General features: G+C 28.5%; 1 protein-coding gene across 1 annotated transcript; it reads right to left on the bottom strand.

Moving 5' to 3' along the window:
• Positions 1-3,430: 3,430 nt before the first annotated feature.
• LOC110647181 (histone-lysine N-methyltransferase SUVR4-like) lies at positions 3,431-17,554 on the bottom strand. The gene is made up of 8 exons (XM_058142376.1): positions 17,549-17,554; positions 15,087-15,366; positions 14,613-14,623; positions 13,445-14,041; positions 12,845-13,113; positions 8,573-8,639; positions 8,430-8,480; positions 3,431-3,544 (listed from the first exon to the last, which is right to left on the bottom strand). Exons 1-8 carry the CDS (start codon positions 17,552-17,554, stop codon positions 3,431-3,433), a joined length of 1,395 nt encoding a protein of 464 aa, XP_057998359.1.
• Positions 17,555-18,011: the final 457 nt, after the last annotated feature.

The following is an 18,011-nucleotide window of genomic DNA, read 5'->3' as shown; positions in this document are numbered from 1 at the left end:
CTTATTCTAAAGATGAATGTGACTTTTACTAAGAGTAAATAAATAATATGAAAATAGTTTCTTTTAATAGAAAATTATAAAATGAATTTTATAACCAAAATTAAATTAAAATCGATACAATTATTATACTTCACTAATAATAAATATTTTAAAGATGTTGATAATATATATATATATATTTCATAAGTATAAATTTGCATTTGAATTAAACTAAATCAGCCTTTTAATTATTTTAGGGTTATGGCCTCTTGATACAAGGGCAAGAACCTATCTTTTGCGCATCTTACATTTCATTAGCACTATCCATGAAAAATAAGAGAAGGGAAAATAACTTGAGAAAAATAAGAGGGATATAAATTTTTTCTTATTTAGGAAAGAAGAGAATATAAAAGGATAAAAGAAAATAAAGATTATTTTTCTCTTATTATTTTTCTTTAATTTAGAGAGAAACTAAAAAAATTGCAAAAAAAAAAAAAAAAATGCTTTGCTAATGGTATGCCCCATGGCCTTAGTATTGTTTATTGTAAACATAATTCCAACAAATGGCTTTAATGTATCTTTTAACTTAAAATGTTTAAAATTAATAAGAACAATCCTTTAGCTTCTTGTTGGAAGTTCCATTATAAAAGAGTTGAGAATATAAGTGATGGAACTACCTAGTACAAATGCTACAAAGTCTTAGTTCACAGTTGTCGATATTTTATTGAACATAATCTATCTGGCTAAATTGTCACCTCTATTTATTTCTATGGATTAGTATGAGATACTAATAAAAGTGAAATGGTAAGTCTCATGCCATCTGAAATTAGGATGTCGGGACAAAGATAGTGGGCACTTACCAGTGGCACATGGATGACATATGCATCGAGTTTATTCTTGTCAATATATTGTCATCTAGATTATACTTGTGCACATAGTCCCATGCCTTGAGATGACACGATTATCTCATTACAGGTGATTTGAAAATATTGCTTACATACTTATACAATGTATGAGTATATTGGCTTGTGTTGACTCAACTAGTTATATATAAAGATAGGTATTTAGTAAAGATGGGATTCAATACCCTAATTAAATAGGGATAATGTCCTATGCTATCTCAATTGCTCTTGATCAAGAAAGTTCTTAGCTAGGACAATTTGACTTAATCAGAAAAGAGTTTCCAATAGTAAGTCTTATTAATCAATAATTAGAATTTAGATGAGAACATATGATCCAAAGCAAATAGGGTTTGACATATATTGTGACCCTAGGTAATTGAGACTTTGTAATGAAGAGATTTTAGTATATGGTATGTATGATCAAGGTTTAAAGAAATGGGATGAATTTTATTCATCATTGACTAGGTAGTCATGAAATGCTATGTTAGGTATTAACTATGATTTACGAGAATGGAAAGAATTGCAGTGATATTAAAGAGTTATTATTATATTTTCATTGCCAATTAATCATGAACCTAAGAAGTCGCACACAATAGAGCTTAAATGATCAAGATTATATTAATTTGATTAATTGATTAAATGATTTAATTAATTAATTAATTAAATGAATTTAATTTACAATTAGAATATAAAGTTCCTTTGTATGACTTGAAACTAAATTCAAAGAAATGGGTAATAAGAAGAAAAATAGCTTATATTTAATTGTTAAATAAAGTTTATTAATCAAAGGAGTTTAATTAAGGTATAATTTATATTAGATATAAATTATTTAGTGAGAAGAACAAATATGGCTAATGTGGCTTATGAAGTCATGAGAGAAAATATGGCTTCGTAGGTTGTATAGTAGGCTTGCATGTAAAAGTTAAGGCTTGCCTATGTGTCTCATCCACATAAGCCATTAGACTCCTTTGAAGAAGACAAATGGCCAACACTAATGCCTTGTGGCAATTATGTCTCCTAAGTGGAAATCCTGCTAATTATATATGTGTGAATTTAGGGATTTCCATACCCCCAAGTTGGAAACCCCTAAATTGGAAGCCACATGCAAAAAAAAAAAAAAAGTTATTCTTCTACATTTTCTCTCAACAAAGTCTAAAGAGTTATTTTTCCTCTAAACTCAAGGGCAATTAGAAGTTGTCACCCTGAGTTTGAGTGTAGTAAAATTGTTTCTTTATAATTGGAAATTAAATTACCCAAACCATCACCCAAGAGTTGACCAAAATTTCTTCTTGTGTTATTGGTTGGCCAAAGTAGAGAGAGACACATAGGAAGAATTTTGTAGTTCAAGAGTTGGGTAATCGAGATCATTGAAATTCGTGTGAATGGACTAGAGAACTTACATTTAGAGGTCTAACTTCTTGGATTGGTGGTTGAATTTGATTCAATGCCCCGTTAGGTAAAATCCCTAAACCTTGTTTAAGTTATTTAAGGGTTGTTCTTTATGTTAAGTTTCCTAATGGCAAAATAAGCTAAAAGGCCAATTTGTGTTACAAGAGTGTTAGTAACTTAATGTTGGGCATGTTAATTGTTAACATAGAAATGAAATTGGTTTCATGTGATGCTTGACACTTAGGTTAATTAAAATTAAAATTGCATAATCACTAACCCTGCGTCTTTCGCTGCGCCTTCATGCTTTTCATAAGAAAATTTCAAAATTATCATTTTCATTCAATTTTTTTTTAAACATAGATAAAACTATAAATTAATTACAATTTTCTTTCCTCTCTTTATTTGAAATCCTTTTACAAGAAAAAAAAAAAACTTTACTATCATTTCTATTTTTTTCCATTTCATCCAATCAAAAGTAAAGATTTCTTGTAAAAGGGTAAATAAAAAAAAATCCCACTTTATTCTTTTTACAATTGCAATCTAAACTTTTTTTTTTTTAACAATTGTAACATTAACTATTGACAACAGTGAAATTGTACAATTGTTACAAAAAATATTTAGGATGCAATTATAAAAAAGAGTAAAGTTTAGGATTTTTTTCTTTCCATTTCCGCTTACAAAAAATTAAAATTATAATCAAAATAAAATTTAATAAAAAGATAGTGTTTGATTTAGTTGCTAGATGCAACTAATAGCTTGTACGCATCCAAAATAGCTAAATTAACCTATATTGCTGTCTGTAACTGCTAATTCCATTAGCTTTATTTTAAAAGTTTCTTTTCATCAATTTATCAACTATAAGTTTAATAATTAAACTACTTATAATATTTATCCTTATATACATACATTAAAAATTATATTTTATAAAAATTATATTTTTATTTTTATATATATTGTATAACAAATTAATATATATATATATATATATATATATATATATATATATATATATATATATATATTTCAATAATAATGAAATAAATAATGACATATTTTTATTAATTATTTTATTTAATAATAATAATTAGATATAATTTTAATGTACTTAAATATATCAACTAATAGTTGTATCCAATATTTAAACTACAGAAGTGTCGAGTTCAACGAATAGATGAAGATAACTTTGTTGACTTGTCACGACAATATGCGCTTCCACACTTGCACTTGAAAGCTTTAATTGGATGGTACTTATCATCAAATTCAATACCATAATCCTGCAAATAAAATATATAAATTATCTGATGCAATCTTTAGGATTGAGAGTAAAAATCTAAGATTTATTGGAGTTTTTAGTATAAATTGTGTCTATTCAAAATTTTATATGTAAGAAAATATTAAAAATTTAAGGTTTTGTATTAAAATTACACAATTTTAACAGTCGGTTAAAAATTCATGGTTACATAAGTTAAAAGGGAATATATAAAGCAGCTAACAAGATTTGCTTATAGAAAACAATGAAAATATAGTTTTAAATAGGATTTATTATGATTTTAAATAACATATCAATTTTAAATGGCCTGATTACAAAAATAAGCTAAATCTTTTCATTTTTTTGCAATCTAGTCCAAATGTTTAAACCTTGGCATAATTAACTAGATTTCCAAATTTTGCAAAAATTTTATCTATAAATTTTGAAAATTTGAAAATTTATTGAAATTTATCTATTTTTTTGAACATATTCTTTCATTTCATATTCTAGTAGAAACAACCTTACTATTACAATCAACTACTTCTAAATTTTATTTTGATATATATCGTGCATCAAAATTCTTAGTTATTTGATCAAATTGGATGGTTTTAGTCACACACTCTCACTCGTCGCTACTACTAAATCTCATTATTACTTGATGTTAATGATTATATCATCTACTAAATCTCTCCCATTCTATTCCCAATATGTGCTATGATCATTCCTAATATTATCTAGTATCGTATTACCAGACATCCATCTTAACATTCACTTTTCTAACACATTTATCTTGTATGTATGTTATACTTTAGATGCTTAACATTGACTTGTATAAAACAAAGTTTCCCTTACTACACAAATCTATAAAACTTACCTTTTACTTTTTCAGGGATCCTACAGTTGCATAGCACACTCATCATACTCCTCCCTTTCATCCATATTGTTTTGATCCTATATGTTACATCTTTATTTATTACTCTATTCTTTTGGATGATTGAAACTAAATAATTGAAATGATTGCATTTTGATACCCAAACTCCATCCAATCTAATCTTATCACCATTCATTCTATGAGAGTTAAACTCGCAATGAGTATATTCCATATTACTTTTATTTACTATAAAGCTTTTACTCTCAAGAGTTCTTTTCCAAAACTCTTAACTTTTGATTAACTCATTCAACATCCATGACTAAGGTAAACAAGTATGAACTCAAAGCCGCTTCTCAATGTAAACTCACTATTATGGGGTCATCTGTATCCCTTTTCACTATTCTTACACTTGTAGCCACTCCCTTATACATTTTCCTTGTGACATTTATGTATTTTAGTTGGACTCTTCTATATTCCAACAACCACCAAAAAACTTCCCTCAATAATCTATTATATGCTTTTTTAGGTCAATGAATACCATGTGGAGAACACTCTTCTTCTCCTTATAAATGTCCATTAATCTTCTTGATAAAAAATAAGTTCTATTGTATATCGATTAGATATGAAGCCACATTGATTCTCTAAAGTGTCTTTAAGTTTGCATTCAATCACTCTTTCCCATAGCTTCATCGTATGACTCATCAATTTAATGTTATGACAGTTTGTACAAATTTAAATGTCTTATTTATTCTTAAAGATAGAATCAAAATATTGTTCCTCTACTCATTTGTCATCTTTCTAGATTTTAGTATGCATTCAAAAGCTTGGTTCACCAAGCTATTCTAACCTCCCTAAGACACTTCCATATTTCTATAGGGATACCATTGAGCCACAAAGCTTTACCTATCTTCATGTTCTTTATGGCCTCTTTAACTTTAATAGATTTGATTCTATGAGCTTAATTAAGAAGTATGCTTGTGTGAAAAGGGAGAAAAATAGCAGTTTCTAGCAAGTTTGGATAAATTTTTATTTTTTTTTGTGCAGCATATCCCACACCTAGCTGTGAGATTCTCTAGACAAAAGGAAGCAACGTTCTTTAATTAATTTTAATCTTCAACAATCCTAATTCACCTAGGACACATTATGAAGACTTACAATAGTTGTAGAAATTAAATTAGAATTAATTAGGAAATTTTCTATTCTTTTTAGGACTTATTAATGTTTTCCTACTCCAACTAGCATTTAGATTTCTTTCTATTTTATTTAGGATTTCCTATTGTATTTTAGTTTATATAAAGTTCCTATTTAGTAGTTTCATATTCCTATTAGGTTTAGGAATCTAAAAGCACTATAAATACCCTTATTTGCATATAATTTCAGAGACAACTTATTATCAATAAAAATCCAGTAGATGTTTCTCTTCTTATTTTCACTATTTGTGTATGGAGTATGTTTCTATTTGAGTTTTATACTGTGTTAGGTGGTATTAGAGTGGGAAAAACAACCCTAATCAAGATGTCTAACCTTGATGGAGGTAATGATGATAATGGTTCTCACGATGGTGATTGAGGAGCTAGAGCCCATGAAAAGGATAACGCATTGCAACGTATGAAGCAATGTTTGGAACAACACCTAGAGAAATGGCTAGACCACATATTTAAGAGTATAGAAAGATGTCTTCAAGAAATTATGGGCCATCTCGAGGTTCCAGAAACCAATGCAAGCAGGAATAGGGTGGGAAATAGAAGGCCAAGAGATGGTGCAACTCATGGTGACCCTATTTATCGACCAATTCCTTCTCGTAGGCAATATGTCTATGATGAAGAGTCAGATGAGGGGACATTTGTGATCCCCATGATTATCTTAGGCATTGGCAGTAAAGTGATTATGGGAGGAGAGATGTTCATGGATATGATGAGAGGGCAAGCAACAATTAAGGGTTGGAATTTGATAGGAATTTGAGTATTAAGGAATTCTAGGATAGGATAGCAGATGTGGAAAGGTTTTTTTAACTACATGGAAACAAAACTAACAAGGTGAGCTAAATTAGTTGCATGCCAGCTTGCTTTCACTTGGTGGGAGAGGTTACAAGCTAGAAGGGAGAGAGAGAGAAGGAAAAGGTCCAGTTCATACATGGTATACGATGAAGTACCTATTGCAACAAGAATTCTTACCACTAAATTATGAGCAAATTCTCTTCTAAAAGTACCAATGGTGTCAACAAGGAAATCAAACAATCTATGAGTACACTGCCGAGTTCATGAGATTAGCCAAAAGAAATAATCTCCATGAATTCAAGGGGCAACATGTTGCATGGTATTTAAAAGGATTGAGACCTCCAATTAGGGATAGAATTGGTATCCAAGTGCTGACAACTTTATCCAAGGCAAAGAATATGGTGTTAAAGGCATAGATGATGAAGTACAAAAAGGTGAGCCATGATTCTTATCCAAGGTATGATGAGGACAATGAATGGGTTGTAGTTGGTAAAGAGGAAGAGGGTTCCCATGGTGCTCCTAGTGTTGCTAAGGGAAAGAAGACAAGCAATGAAAATCCAACAAGTGGAGTTGATAAGACATCAAGTTCCAATCTCCCTAAAGGTACAAATACTTATGCTAAACTAGTTCCTATTAAATGTTATAAATGCAGTGAGGAAGGGCATAGGTCACACGAATGTGAAAGGAGGAAAACTATGAACTTTATTGAAAATAAAGGGAAATTTGTTGTGAATCCGAAGAAAGCGAGGATGATGATGATGATTTTGAATATGAAAAATTCATGGAAAGGAAGTTGATGTCCTTCCAGAAGGTTGAGGAAAAGTCAATAATTATTCATGAATAATTAGGAGGAAAGCAACTTAAGATTACAATTGGAGCCTTCGTTGTCCAACCTCAAATCATGGTGATTCCAAAGGAAAAATTTATTAATCCTTTATGTCCTATTGTTTAAGTTAATTTTATTTGTCCAAATGTTTTTCAGAAGACAAAGGCGAAGGTGAAGTCTATAAACTCAATCTTGTTTAATTCTCCATTGACTACATCAACTTAGAAAGTTATATGATGCACATTTTCAATAAAGATTTTCATTCTCTTCTGCTTCCAAAATTCAAGAGAGAATTTATTCTAAGTGGGGAGAATAGTATGGAAGTTGTTATGGTAATATTTTTGGTTCATTGCAAATTATTCGAACTCAAGGATGAGTTCTTTTTTTTTTTTTTTTTTCAAGTGAAGGAGTATGATATGGGGCATTTTTGGGTGAAGAAGCAAGTCAAGCAACAATGGAAGCATGCTATTGTGAAAAGGGGGAAAAATAGCAATTTCTAGTAAGTTTGGGTAAAGCTGATTTTTTGGGCAACATATCCCACACCCAGTTGTGGGATTACCCACATCTAGCTGTGAGATTCTCTGGACAAAAGGCAACAATGCTTTTTTAATTAATTTTAATCTCCAGTAGTCCTAATTCACCTAGGATATCTAGTGAAGACTTCTAGTAGTTGTAGAAATTAAATTATAATTAATTAGGAAGTTTCATATTCTATTTAGGACTTATTATTGTTTTCCTACTTCATCTAACATTTAGATTTCTTCCTATTTTATTTTGGATTTCCTTTTGTATTATAGTTTATCTAAAGTTCCTATTTAGTAATTTCATATTCCTATTAGGTTTATAAGTGTAAAAACACTATAAATGCCCTTATTTACATATAATTTCGGAGATAAATTATTGTCAATAAAAATCCAATATAGGTTTCTCTCCTTATTTTCAATCTTTGTGTATGGAGTGTGTTTCTATTTGAGTTTCACGCTGCTTCAAGATTCTTGTTTATCAAAGAAACATTAAGGTGTGTAAAGTTATTCTCTTTAATCTCACTACTTTCTAACAAAGACTTATTGATTTAGTCATTAAGAATTTTATATACACATGCATACACTCAATACTAAAACATAACTTTTTTAGTTAATAATACCTGCACATCATATAAAGGAAATTTACAAAATAATACCAACTAAATAGTTTAAGTAGTAGATAGAAGAATTACCCAAGTCAATTCTTGCATTGGCTCAATATCTTTAGTTGTAAAAAATGCAACCTGCAAGATAAGCAAATTTTAAAAATTTTCAACTGAAGGAGAAAAAAAAGGAGAAAGAAAATATGCTTGTAATTTCCAAACCACATGCATACATGGTAATAGTGATGATCTGGAGTCTCTACTTCGACAGGGATCTCGATCAAGTTAGCATCATAGCATCTGATGATAATAAAGTATTTAACTATAAAAATTTTGTGAGTGCATTATAATTGAGAATGGACATAAATGCTCAATTTTTTTAACTAGTAAAAGCTGAATTCTGTAACATATACAATGGTAGTTTATCTTATATGATTAGCCTATATATGCATTAGAATACTTTTTAACCAAACTTTTTCTCCCCACAAAACTTGTAGGTGATTGAGGTTGAACCCACTTTTTTTTTTGTTTTTTAAACAAAAATACTTATAAATGCTATTGAAAAAATAATTTAAAATTATTTTGAATTTTTTATGTTTTATGATTACAATACTTTAAATTTAAGGTTTCATTTATTTCGCAAAAAAATTAGCATTTGGGTATTCAGGAAAATAAGTCAACAAAAAATATTTTCTTGGTCAAAGAGAAAATTAATCCATTTTTAAGAAAATGACTTCCAATTTGCAAAAGAGAATTTTTTTTTGAGCTTTGATAATTTTATTAAAATGTGAAAATAATTATACATGTATAACATAAACACATATAACTTAATATTGCAACCAAACAATGAAAAATATTTTCATATTCATAGAAAATATTTTCTTAGAAAACAATTTCTATGAAAACATTTTTCATATGAATTTATTTTTTGTGAAATAAATGAAGCTTAAATTAAAATCAATTTTTAATGGCATGCATGATTTTTCAAAATAATAGCTCACAAGCAATAATGTCAAACTGGTTTTCAAATCTTTTGTTACAAACTGAACCATGTAATAGTTTAGTTTAGCATTAGCAAATAATTACAAAATTGAGAAGTTTAACTTTCTAATGGTGTTATTCCTATGTTAACTATATAGTTAAGAGTTAAGGAAGCCTTAATCTCATGTGGCTAAAGACATTCCTCCCCTTTTAATGGTTTTCACATAATCCATTAAAGTCAAAGAAAACAATAACACATGAGATAGACATTGACTTTCCTAAACCGAACGTTTAGCTTACACTAGGATTGTGCAGTTAGTCAGTTCAGCTCCAAATCAAATCGAATCAAAGAAACTACAGTATAAAATTTGAGTTGAAATATAGATAAAGTCGATCCAAACATATTATTTTAGTTTTATTCGATTCAACAATTTGGTTTTTTCACTAGCCATATGCACAGAAAAGAAATCAATTTTCAAAAGCTAGAACATATACAAACTCAGTAGAACATATATAAACTCAATAAGAAATCAATCACAATAACAAGAACAAAAAGTAAATATACAGCGGCAAGTAAGAAGTCAGTTAAAACTTAAAACTCATAAAAACTCAATATCTAAAAGTAAAAAGTCAATTAACTCATAAAAACTCAAGGAGAAGGAGGAGAAAAGTTTTGTAAAGGATGTCGGCAAGGAAGGTGGACGAGGGTCCATTAGCAAGGAAGGCTGAGCATACGTTTGTGGGAAATGAACAAACAAGAAGAGAGAAAGGAGGATGTCTACTATGTAATAGGGAAGAATGGGAAGGGTTGACTTATATAGGAAGGCAAAATAGTGTAGCATAGTAGAGGTTAAAAGGTCAATTGATTCTATTTGTTTAATTATTTTGCACTTACCAAACCAAAACCAAAAATTTTTTAAATTCAATCGAAATCAAATCAAGACCAAATAATCAAATTAAAAAACCAAACTGATTTGATTTAGTTAAATTTTTTAATTTTAACCAAATAGTGCTATGCTCCTGTTGGCACCTTGTACGAGCTCACTTTTATACATAGCATGTACAATATATATATATATTAGTTTACAACTTAACTTAGAGCCTATTTAGAATTAAGGAATTAAGATGGAAATCCACATTTTGGAAAAGTCCTAACGATTGTAAAAAGGCCAAAACATTTTTATGTTTTTATCTAAAACTCTTAATTTAAAATTATCAATTATTATTGCAACTGTATTTTTTCGCAACTAAATGATCAACCATATTTTTCAACTCATCCCTAATGATGTTTCAACCTCACCACTACTATCAATATTTAAGGCATTTGATTCTCTACGTTGGACATGAACAAATCATTTTACTTCATTTTATCTCGAATATGTGCTACATGTATTCTCTATCAGATGTACTCATTTTGAATCTAATCACATCGTGTTACTATACTTCTTAATATTTGCATTTCAACCGCACTCATCTTATGGGTGTGCTGTCTCTTAGATGTCCAACATTCACTGATCTAACCACAATCATATAGAGCTTACCTTTCATTTTGTTAGGGATTTTACAATTGCATAATACCACTCTTACATTTCATCCATCCTATTTTGATCCAATGAGCTACATCTTCATCTAAAACTCCATTCTTTTATATGATATTATACTTGAATTGATTGCATTTGGGCATTAAAACCCCATCCAAACAAACCTCATATTTTTTTCTCCTGTGGAAGCTAAACTCACATTGCATATATTCCGTTTAGCTTATGCTTAGCTTAAAGCCCCTTTCTCTCAAGAGTCCTCCACAACTTCAACTTTTGATTAACTTCTTCACAAGTTCATCCACTAAAATAATATCATTTGCAAACAATATATACCATGGTATATCATTTTGAATATGACTAGTTAGCCTATTCATAACTAAGGTAACTAGGTACAAACTTAAGGCCAATGCCTGACTTAGACCCACTGCTAAGCAAAACTTATCTTGATTCCCTCCCACCATCCCTTCACTGTGTCCCCTCCTCATGAGTGTCCTACCTAACAAATGCCTTTTCTAGGTCAATGAATATCCTTTTTTTTTTCTCTCCCTACAAATTTCCATCAATCTTCTAAATAATTTTTTTTTTTTTTTTTGTAAAAACAAAAAAATTCTATTAGATAAAGCATTTGAAATTATTATTTAATCTCTAATAACATTTATTATTATTATTTAATTGTTTTAAAGTGCTTACAATTTTAAACGTTTTAAATTTAAATTAAAAAAAAATTAAATACATCTAATTAATATATTGAAGATGGAGGCTTTTCAGGTTAAATATTTACAATCAATTAAATCTTTACTAGTCATACAAGAAGATATAACGACGAAATGAGAATTGAAGTCGGCCAGGCCTAAAAGTTTACCGTGTTTAAAACTCACTAGGTATATAATAATAATAATAATAATAATAATAATAATAATAATAATAATAATACTGAGTTGGCATGTATTATTATGTATGAGAATTAAAAAATAATTTATCTATGGACGTAATAAAATGATTTATTTTTTTTATTATTTAATTGCCATACTTAAAATTCACAGAAAAATATATTTTTTGGCATTTGGACTTTTTTGAAATAAAATAACAAGTTTCATTCAAAAAGTTTATTTATGGAAATTTTTCAACCTATAATAACTTCTTATTTTTATATTATTACAATGAGAAAAAAAATTATAAAAAATTACAAATTGTTGTTGTCCATGAAAATTGAAACTGATTATTGGTTGCCAATGGTTAAGGGTGACTAATGATCTTGGTAGGATAGTGATTTCAATATAAGGTTTTTTTTTTTAATAATTTGCTAAATTTCAAAAAATGACTTAATGTTAGAAAATATAGAAAATATTTCACTAAAAATTTGTAAAGCCTATTACTTTTGGAAAACTGTAATATGTGAGAAAATTAATTTTTTAATTTTTGAAAATTTAATTAAAATTTTTAAAAAAGTTTTAATTTATTCTGTACTTTTTTTTATAACTTCTATTTTCAATTGTTTTCCAAATGATAATAATGATTTTTTTTTGTAACTTTTTCATGATTAAATTTAAATAATTATTTAAAATAATAAAAAGTAATCATATTATTATGAAAAATATCACATATTAAAAATTTTAAAATAAAATAAAATTTTAAAAATAAAATAAAATTTTAAAAATAGTTAATAATTATTTTTTATTAATTATGTGAAGCAAAAATGAAAATTGGAATAGTTTTGTTAGAAAATGAAAAATGAAAAATATAAAACTATTACGAGTAAGCATGCCCATATTCGGTGAAACAAAGATGTATATCATGTGTCATGTATATCATGCTACGAGATTTTTTAGTAAAGCTTAAGTGTAAAATAATAGTTTAGAGTGTCATAAGATTTTTTTAATAAAATTAAAAAAAAAAATTGAAGTGTGAAATGATGTATTAGGCCATTATGTGATATATGTGATAGAGAGAAAGGGAGAAGAATACGAAATATTATGGAAGTACCTGTGATTGATAAATCTACCAGCATTTCCAAATTCTGTTGCATCCAAGCAAAGGGCTTCTTCATCTTTCAGTATCCTTTCAGAACCCCAATCTGCATCCAAAAGCACTGGGTACGTATGTTTCTCCTGCTTAGCAGCCCTCTCCTTGTTTCGCTCATAAAGCTCTTGATTCGTCACAATCTCCCCTACGTACTCGCAAACAAAAGTGCCCTTTTTTAGGGCATTCACAGATCGAATACCCCACCCCTTCCCTTCAGGTGTTCCATAAACCTAAACCATTTTTCACAAAAAGATAACCCAAATTAAAAGTAAAGGCAAGGAGAAGATTTTAGTGGCCTATGACAATGCATATATCTATCTATAGAACAATTAATTCTTTCATAAATTTTCTGATTGGAAAATTGTCCTCCCAGTACCCAAAGCATCCCACACTTGTGTGCTCTAGAGAAGACTGATGCATATAGTCTTACCCCTGTTTTGCAGAGGCTGTATAGCCACTCGAACCCTTAATTTCTAAATCATAAATAGAGTAACTTTATCTGTAAACAAGGAAAAAAAAAAAACATTATTAATAAAAAAAATTTTAATTTATCCTTGTTACCTGCAAAGGCACTTGAATGCCTTGTTGAACAACACGATTTTTGCACTTCCTACTGCACCCACATTTACTCCAGCACTCCTTTATAAATTTCCTAGTTAAATGACCTTTGCACCGTTTTGTTTTCTTCAACTTTTGATGTAGATCATTTTGCAGAGGGCAGACTTCACAGTAATAGAAGTGTTTTGTTTTAGGTTCCAAATTCATAGCAATGCATTCGTCTAAGAAATTTTCCTTGAGTAATCCCTCCTTTGTGTAAGCAAACTCACCTAAAGTTTCTGCTGCACATGCACAAGGCAAGTCTGAGGATAGACAATCTCCATAACACTCTGCACAAAAATTACCATCTGATATACGAGCAAGTGAAAAATCGACATGAGCATCTTTATGAACCATATTACTTTTTATGTACAAAAAGTTTGGTAACTCCAGAGATTCATATTCATTCACCAAGGGAATTTGTATATTTTCTTCTCCTCGAGCAATATCTTTGAGATAAATAGGATATTTCTTTTGAACAACAGCATCCATGCTCTGCATGTTTGAAGATTTTGAGACTTTTAATACCTCAATCATATCCTTGCTTTCACCTTTGTTACCCTGTCAAAACAAGAAGAGAAGGAAATCATGGAATGAAATGTAGATTCATCAAAATGTAATCGATGAATCAAAATGAGCTTTCGCTCATTGATAACTGTGAGGTTTCAAGTTCGAATCATAATCGGAGCCAATTGTGCTGAAAACAATGTGATCAACAGGTGTACATTCTATGGCATTCATCTTCCACCTGTCCTAGAACTGCATTCAAACTTCGACTTCGGAAAATAAGTGCTTTCAAAAGAATTACAAACCAGATACATCTTCACCTCTTATGTGACAGATGAACCAACGTCATAATGTGAAGAATTGGTTACCTTATGAACACTATCCTCCATATCTGAACATTTGAGAACAGTTTTCTTGTGAAGAACTATCTTCGCTTAACAGATCTAGAGAAGCCATATAAAAAAAATTCCCAGGTGGAGAAAATCAAAATCAAAATCAGGAAGGGTGCTAGTCAGATTAATTAGCAGGAATTTTTTTTCTTTAAGCTAAGAATTTTATTGATAAGAGAGAGATTGGCGTAACCCCCAAGCCAACAAAGCAGCCTCAAAACCTAAACAAAACAAACCTCCCTACAATCTAACAGCAAACAGCAAGCAACCGAACAAAAGCTAAATATAGCTGGGCCAAGACTTCCACCAAATATAGACCAATATAACTAATAACAAGTGTAATGCTTAGCTCTACGAGAGAATTAATCAAATACAACTTGTCTTGATCTATCAAGACACAAATAAGAAAATGTAATGAGTACACCAGGCATAAAAGATTGTAGTGGGTTAAACCCTCCATAACATTGTGTTTGGATGGCGTGAAGGAAAATATTTTGAAGTAGGGTGAGATAAGATAATGGAAGATAAGCTATCAAATTCAATTGGTGAGTTGAAAAAGTGAACCTTCCTCCCAAACATACTCAATACTTTAAAAATCAATATTTTACCTTCAAAAACTCCCTCCCAAACACAGTGTAAATCATTAGAAATTAACCACCCATGTGTCTAAATCATGAATTTTCCAATTTGACAAATATAGATTAGCAAACCAAGTTGGAGAACAGCACCAGGACCAACATAAAGAGGCTGTTTGAGTAATGACACTAGAGAGTCCTCCTGAGAGCTATTTGCAGTGCTCTTATAATAAGCTCCACTCTCAAAATGTGATTTTCTTATTCCTCTAGGTACAGCTTCTTGAAATTCTTGATTCTTTCCTTGGTCTTGATCAGACAAAAAGCAGCGTAATGTTCTAGTTCTTTTGCTAGGGATCAAGCTAGCAACAGGGGGCACAGCCTGACCATACTTGGTTTTAAGCGGGATTTTTAATGGCTGTTGATATATTAAATGTAATCAAATTCTTGTGAAGATTTTATAGTTTCCTGTAAAATAAATCATTTATAAAAAAGAAATTGATTGAATTCACACAACCATATTTGAATTATATTTTCTTTAGTTGAATTCTCACACCATTATATTAATTTTTATTTATTTTAAATTGAATTTATTTTTAAATTAAAAATAATTAAATTCTTTCATTCTAAATATAATAGTTGATTAAAAGGAAATTAATTGAATGGAATTGTTATAAAATTTTAATTTTCCAAGAAAGGAAGATGAAATTATTTTTAAATTAAAAAGAATTAAATTTTTCATGATAACCGACTAAAAAAAATAAAATTGAGTAGAATTAAATTCTTAAAAAATTTTAGTCAGTCCCTACTAAAATCAAAATAGGAATTGGGATAAAATGAACAAGAAGAGATTGCTAGGATTTACATGACACGCACTTGATCACGAGATACATTCAATAACGATGGCGAAATGAAGCCAAACATAAAGCATTGAACTTGACCCAAAAATATATATAACTGAGGAAAATAACCAAAAACCCTAGGCAGTGATAGGTAATAGAAAGCAAAGAAGATGCACCTTTGCTGGATTCTTCTTCATAAGAAAATCAATTGCAACTCTACTCCTTCGTTTACAATTTTACGACTCTTATATTTCTTTCCGGAGAACAGTGCACTTGTTTGAATAGAAATCGATAAAGGAGTTTAGTTTAATGCCTCTAAAATAGGGATGGCAACTACCGAAGCGACATAATCGTTGTAGAATTTGAAATTAATTTTAGTTGTGTTTGGATTCATGAATTTGAAATTGTATATTTGGATTTGGATTAAATGCCTCGTTTGAGGAGTTTAAAAAGAATGAATTTGCATTTTGATCAAATTTAAAATAAATATAAAAATATAAAAAATAAAGATTTTAAATAATAATATTAACTATATTATTTGAAATGGTTAATTACCAAAACCTTGATGTTTGTTAGTTTTTACAATTAAACCCTAAAATTTACATAATTATCAATTAAATTCTCACGTTTGATTAATGTCTCAAATTAATTCAATTATCAATAAACCGTTCGTATACTTAACGAAAATTTCACATTAGCTAAGATATCAACACTGAAAAAAACCATATCAGAAACTCCAAATCTGATTTAATTGCCAAAAAAATTATGAAATTTGCTAATTTTTATAATTAAACTCTAAAGTTTACATAATTTCAATTAATCCACATGTTTTATTAATGACTCAAATTGACACCATCATCAAAAAATTATTAGTATGCAGTGCTTGGCAGGTAATTGTAATAATTTTTGTTTTGACTATTTTACTTGGAATTGTATTTTATAAGTTTATTGATAGCTGATATTAATGAGCAATTGATTTAGGGAATGACTGTTTTTTCCTACAGTGGTTTGATTCACTTTGCAATGATCGAAATGAGGAGCTACTTACATATTTACTTCGGCAAAGAAATGTTCTTATTGAAAAAGTGACAAAGTTAGATGAGATTTATAATAAAATTACTGAAAAATAGACATAGCTCAGTAAAAAGGTATAATCAAAATGATACAATGATATGCAAAGCAGAATTGAAGTGTTGACAAAAAAAAATAATGAAATAGTTTATTTGAAGAAAGAGTTGACTGTGCAGAGGAGGAAGAATTTGATTTTATTTTATTTTGCTCTATTTCTAAGGTTATATTATGTTGATATGCATATGTATAGTAACAGTGAATTAGTTTTGTTAATGCTTGCTTAAATACATAGATTGATTAGAATGGGATAGGGTAGTTGTATTTGTAGAATAAAATTTGGCTTATAATTTATGATTTGTTGAAGTATACTAATAATATATTGATGATTGGGTTAATTTGAAACATCAATAAAATGTGAAGATTTAATTGGTAATTATAAAAATTTCAGAGTTTAATTGTAAAAATTGATAAATTTTATTTTTTTTTAGCAATTAACACAAATATGAGGTTTCTGATGTGACTTCTTCAATGATAATATAGTAGTTGATATACTAACAGTTTTTTGATCGTTAGAGTCAATTTAAAATATCAATCAAACATGAAATTTAATTGGCAATTATTTAAACTTCAATGTTTAATTGAAAAAATTAATAAACTTGTCCTATTTGAAATTCAAACTTAACTCACCTCCATTTTAAATTCAAAATTTGAATTTTTTTATTTAAATAAAGTATTTTTAAATTTTTAAATTTAATATTTAAAATTCAAATTTTAAATCAAAATATACAAATATAAACACAACATTTATGAAATAAAAATCGCATTGAATTTGAATTTATTTATATAAATAAATAATTAAATATTTATAATATTTATAAATTTTAAATATTATTTTTTAAAAATGAAATTTAAATATTTTATGAGATTAATAATTTTTTAAAATATAAATTATTAATAAAATTATATTTTCATATAAATATTAATTAAAATATATAAAATTAAATAAATTTAAATAATAATAATAAAATTTAACTTGAACTAAAATAAATTTTAATCAGCTCCAAATGAGTTTGAATATTAAAATTACTAATTATATTAAATTTAAATAAAGTAATTTTCTCAAATATCCTATCCAATATCTATTATTATC

Source organism: Hevea brasiliensis, unplaced genomic scaffold (assembly GCF_030052815.1).
Source record: "Hevea brasiliensis isolate MT/VB/25A 57/8 unplaced genomic scaffold, ASM3005281v1 Scaf463, whole genome shotgun sequence".
NCBI classification, from domain to species: Eukaryota; Viridiplantae; Streptophyta; class Magnoliopsida; order Malpighiales; family Euphorbiaceae; genus Hevea; species Hevea brasiliensis.
Note: the sequence above shows the minus strand (reverse complement) of the source record. Positions and strands in the feature narration are given on the sequence as shown.

Excerpts from the sequence above, each read along its gene's own strand:
- LOC110647181 (XM_058142376.1), bottom strand. Across the intron at positions 8,640-12,844 it reads GGTAGATTTATCAATCACAG|ATGCTATGATGCTAACTTGA; the intron begins GTACTTCCATAA and ends TATTATCATCAG. Across the intron at positions 3,545-8,429 it reads CAATGCAAGAATTGACTTGG|GATTATGGTATTGAATTTGA; the intron begins GTAATTCTTCTA and ends TTTTATTTGCAG.